The following is a 5,824-nucleotide window of genomic DNA, read 5'->3' on the forward strand; positions in this document are numbered from 1 at the left end:
AAAAAAAAAAAATTTGTACATATTTGAAGTGAACTATTGAACTGACCCCAATAGGGTTGTAAGTATGCCAGAGTTGAGTTCGACTTATTAACGAGCTCGTGAGTCGGCCCGAATCACTAATCAAATTTTTTTTAATATTATTTATTTATTTATTAAATTTACAAATCCTGACACTATTCATGTGGGCGGAAGTCGGAACGAGGCAAGCGTCGTTGTTTAGAGATGGTACGAGTTGGAACTTGGAACGAGGAGGGCGTGCGTGGGGACTCGGAACGAGACAAATGACGCTTGAGGCTGATGATGCAGAGGCGGACAAAGCGAAGGCGGATGATGCGGAAAGCAATCCAGACCTTCGACGCTCACGAGCCGGATCAAGCTTGTTTACGGTGGGACTATTTCGAGTTCAACCTCACCTTTTGAGCTCGACTCAAGCTCGAGCCGACCTTCTGACTGACAAGTTGAACTCAATAAGACCACTACTCGACTTGATTTGACCCGTTTACACCCCTAAACCCAAATGCTATTCTATCTCTATCCTCAGCTTATTTATTTTCGAAGTTTTATAGAAGCCTCTCCATGTGCTTTGTTACTTATTTGATTGATTTATTACTCCACAGTACACTTTGAGCTTGTAAACCAATAAAATCGTCAATTGCTTTGAATCGAAGATTGTAAAGCTGAAGCCCCTTTGCTCTTCGAGTCTTGATCCTCACCTTGAGAAGGTCAATTTATTTAACCATTAGTCTGGGAATTTGGAGCCTTCTTTGCAATCTGTGACAAAGGCACAAAGCTGCTCCTTCTATGATAATAATGGCCTCATCTGCACAAATATTCTCACTCGAAATAATGAAATTTTCTCAATCTTAAGTCCTTTAATTTGGGCAAATTAAATATCACACTGGTAAATTGGGATGCATTTCTAAATATTTGAATTTATTTTAAAATTAGAGTAATCTTAATTATTTACTCAAAATAAATTTAAAATTTTAGACACTTTATGACTGATTTTATATAAAAATATTTTGATATAAATTTTTCATTAAAATAATTTATATATTCTTCAGCATTAGAGTTTGTTTGAGACATAATTTTATTTTATTGTAGATTTTCTAAATATTTTCTCAGCTAAAATTTTTATCTTGATTTCTCAAATGTAATTTTTTTAAAAAAAATAAAATTTAAAAACATTTATATATTTTTAATCAAAAACATTATTTTTAGATAAATAGTGGATGAGAATATTCTTATTATGAATTTAAAAATTTACAATGCATCATAATTAAATCTTAACTCCAATTTTTCTTTTCCTTTTTTATTGTTATTCTTTCTATAAAAATACATATACCAAGCCATGTATTTTGACTTTTGATTTTTTTTTTTGGGACGAATATCCACCCGCTGGCACTCTCAAAAAGGATGCTTGGCGGCATGATTAATCCTCAGTTGATCTAGAAGAGGCACTCACCCTAAAAATCTTTTGACCCGCATTTGATTGGACTCTACATAAGAGGCCTTTTAGCTCGAGGGGAATCGAGCATTGATTAAGAGTTTTGATTTTTAATTGGTTGCCAACTTTTATTCCTTTAACAGAAATTTCTTCTTCTTTTTTTCATTCTCATGGCTCGATTCATTTGAAGTTTGGCAGTTAACCACCACTTGTTGCCCATTTCCTCTCAAAATTCCCAAATGAATTAGATAACAATCACTCAAAGTGCTCACGTCTTATTAAACCAGATTTTACTCTCTTCCAACCATCCCACTATGAATCCCAATTCAACACCACTAGAACAAAAATCCCCCATACCAAAATGCTCCTCCTTCCTCTTCCTCTTCCTCCCCATTCTCCTCACCCCACTCATCCTCCTCCAACTCCAATCCCTCAACCCTTCCCTTCCCATCTCCTTTTGCCCAAGCCCATCCTTTTCTTCCCACCTCTGCAACCAAACCACCTTCCTTTCCATGCTTCGCCACTCTATCACCTTCCTCCCCCTTAAAGACCTCCGCTTCTCCCACAACCCCATGGCTGGCAACACCTGGTTCATGAGCTCCCTTCCCGACTCCCCTGACTCTGTCGGCGAGCCCTACTACATCCGCTTACCCTCCACCTCCACCAACAACCGCCTCCTCTGCATCTCCGCCTCCGACCCTCACGACGGTTCCCGCAACTCCTACGCTCTCGCATATCCCGAAGCCCTCCCTTACAATTCCACCTTCCTCCCGGGCTTCACCTTCGTCTCCGACACCTTTTACGATTACAACAATTTATGGCATGGCCTCGCGGCGATCCTTCCGTTTGCGCGGTGGCACGCGGCGAACGGATGCGCATCGCCGGAAAGGTGGTTCCTTTTCCATTGGGGAGAGGTGAGGAAGGGGATGGGAATGTGGGTGAGGACTTTGGCGGAAGTTTCGACTGGTGGGAAGGTGAGGGTTGTGGAAGGAGGTGAGGCTGCAGGGGTGGTTTGTTTCGAGGAAGCGGTGGTGGCGCGGCGGAACGATGTTGGGATGAGTAATGAGAGGAAGGAGGAGGTATATGATTTGATGAGGAGTAGGGCGAGGATTTATTGTGGTTTGGAGAGGAACGGGGGAGGGAATCTGGGGGAGATTAGGATGACTTTGCTGTTTCGGGTGGGATCGAGGTCGTTCAAGAACGAGACGGCGGTCGCCGGAGTTTTTGAGAGAGAGTGCGAGAGAGTGGACGGGTGCAGGGTTCGGCTGGTCCGGTCTAGTAATTTAACGTTTTGTGAACAGGTTTGGTTTGCTTTGGCGAATTTACATATTTATCATATAGTTTTTATTAATTTATATATTTAATATTTAAAATGTTATATTTATTTATATAATATTTTAATATCTTAATTACATTAAAATATATGCATCCTTAAAATTATTTTATTTGAAAATGTAATATTAACAATATTTATGATATAATTTTAAATTTAAATATTGTACATGTAAATATAATTTTTTCAAAGTTTAATATTTATATTACATAAAATTTTTAAAATTGAATTAATATTTTTAAATATTAAATATTTATAACCAGATAGTATACAACTCAAAAATCATATTATTATGACATTCACAGTGCTTAGGGGGAATCCAAATTTTTTAAATTAAACCCGTCGGGTCAACCCGACTCGTTTTTGCAAACGAGTCGGTTTCCGGACTCGAACCCGACGCGCTTCGGATCAACCCAAACCCGAAAACTTCGGGTCGGGTTCGGGTCAGGTCCAATATTGACAGGTCTACTCCTAATTGATTCATCAAAATACTGACATTTTATGTGACCAAATCATTTAAGATGACTGACTCTCTCTAATCTTATATGCCACTAAAATTGTTCCAACCTTTTCATGTAATTAGGATTTTATTTGAGATGATTTTTTAAAGCAACTTTTTACTATAAAAATTAATTTTTTTTACTAAAAAAACTGTTTTAAGAAGCAGAAAAATGCTGTCCCAAAGAAAGCCTAGATCTTCATATATGCAATGATAAAAATAATAATAAAGTTAATAAGTGAATAGTCACATCCTTTCACTCTTATTTGTAATAAAAAAAATATGAGACTTAAGTAGTTAAGTACAATAAACTCACTAAATTTATGAAAATTAAATGAACCCATTAGAACTGTTTATGAGTTAAGACCCACTTGATCACTTCAAGTTTTTTTTTAATCAAATGAGCCCTTTAATCCATCGCACTGAGCCAAACATTAAATGAATGACATCATAATCAAATTTAATATCAGTCCGAGTTTGGTTAATGACTAGGCTGTTTTAAGAGGGCAGCTCCTCCTACTGGCACACGTGCGTTTCAAACGTAATGCGCATTAAATTACAATACGGTCTCCACTCACGTGCCGTTCCCGTTTTGCTCTTTCGAGTACTGAAACATGGCCCCACCAGCGAGTCTCGAATGGACAATACCCAGAGCCGGTTCCTCCGGTCCAGCTTTTTCCTCCCGACCACCGTCTTCTTCTCCAGTCCTTCATCAACGGAGCGATTTAAGCAAATCTCTCTCTCTCTCTCTCTCTCTCTCTCCTATGTTTTTGCGCTAATAGGAGTTCACATATTCGATATTAAAGATAAAAATTAAAATTAAATGGTAAAGAAAAAACAAAAAAAATAATTCCCAATTTATTTTTTTTATGTTTTTTATTTTATTTTATTTTATCATTGGGAATAGATGCATGTTGATGGCAGAGGAGAATAAGATCGAGATTTCAAGTTGGGCCTCAGCAAGATTTGAAATTATTACATGTGGTCACCAAATATAATTTGGAGGTCAATTAAGGCATGTCATGTAATTAATATTGTGTACCATTGTGTATCGGATGATATGATATATCATGATTAATCTCCGAGCAATCCGGTGATCCCACATAATAACCTCTCCAGTAGAAAAAATTATTCTGTGCGGACGCCGAATGTTATCCAAAAATCAATCGGAATGAGTAATATCACCTTTTTATTTGATACTGCGGCTCAATATTACTCAATACCACGATTTTATAGTGCCGATATGATCTCTAAATTTTTTTGGGGAAATTATGATCTCTAAATTTAAAACTATCTTCGGCGCAGAAAGATTTCTCATCAAAGAGGAGGATTCCAACCTTTATGCGGTGATTATCTAACGTAAGAAAGAGAGAAACGCTGTCCGCTCAGCTCACATGAGCCACTGTACATAAAAGTATGGGTTATTGCCATCAAGATGTTGATTTGTAAATTATTTATTATGAATTTTAATATTACAGAAGTGCAGTACTATCATGTCAGAGATAATGTCTTTTATAAAAAAATAATGCTTTCTTTCATCAATCAATTAATTCTCATGATAATCATCTTTGTATATTTTTTTATTGTGACAAAGTATATATGATTTAACATTTTAAGAAAATTAACTGTTTTGCATACTTCTCGAATTATTAATATAAATCCGCCTATTGTTAAATTTTACTCGACTAATGATTACTGCAAAAGTTGTATGAGCTGCGATGGTTTAAAATCCAAATTATTTTAAAATAATAAAATATAATTTGTTTAATAATTATTTTAAAATCTAAGTAAAAAAAATTCTTTGATAAGGTTACCCGGTGTCAAACTGTATTACGGTCTTAGCTCTTCAGTGGGACAACGTAAGTATGGGTCGATGCCAGGAGGTGGTTAGATTCAGCCGAGAAATTACTTACGTTGCTAAACATTATCTTTGAAGTGGCAGTGAATAGATATTTTCGTTAAAAATGAATGAACTATGAAGGATCGTCATACACCCATAATTGCATTAGAAAGCATTTTGATCTGCGATAAGTGGCAATCAATCAATCCTCAGTGGCAGGAATTCCTCATAGGATTTTTGTCCCTTTACCCGGACCCATTCATCGTTATTTTGTAGTTTGAACTTTGAACTCGGTGGCCACATCTGTGATTGGGCTTGCTAGTGGCAAGGAGGGAAAAGCATTCGAACAAGTCAAGCCAAACATAGAAGTGACTAATCATGATAACAAAGAAAGCTACTCTACTTAGCTATCACTCTCTCTCTGCCTTGAAGCTGAGGCTGAAGCTGAAGCTCAGGATGGAGGTGTAGAGAGAGAGAGAGAGAGCGGTGAAAAAGAAAAGATTCTTGTGTCTTTTCACAGCCATACCCATCTTTTCTTTTTTGGGATTTTGCTGGATTGTTGAGGTATGGGGGAAGCAACGCGTGGGCAGGAAGTGAGAATTACTGTGATGTGTGGAGGAAAGAAACATAAGCGTAACAGTGACAAAGACAGGGAAAAGAGGAACAAAGACAAGGATGATGATCACCTTAGGAGACAAAGGAAGA

General features: G+C 37.2%; 1 protein-coding gene across 1 annotated transcript; it reads left to right on the top strand.

The window, feature by feature from the left end:
- Positions 1-2,019: 2,019 nt before the first annotated feature.
- LOC110115433 lies at positions 2,020-4,213 on the top strand. The gene is made up of 2 exons (XM_028700320.1): positions 2,020-2,748; positions 4,187-4,213. Exons 1-2 carry the CDS (start codon positions 2,020-2,022, stop codon positions 4,211-4,213), a joined length of 756 nt encoding a protein of 251 aa, XP_028556153.1.
- Positions 4,214-5,824: the final 1,611 nt, after the last annotated feature.

The sequence above is a fragment of the Dendrobium catenatum genome, unplaced genomic scaffold, assembly GCF_001605985.2.
Source record: "Dendrobium catenatum unplaced genomic scaffold, ASM160598v2 fragScaff_scaffold_1483, whole genome shotgun sequence".
Taxonomy (NCBI): Eukaryota; Viridiplantae; Streptophyta; class Magnoliopsida; order Asparagales; family Orchidaceae; genus Dendrobium; species Dendrobium catenatum.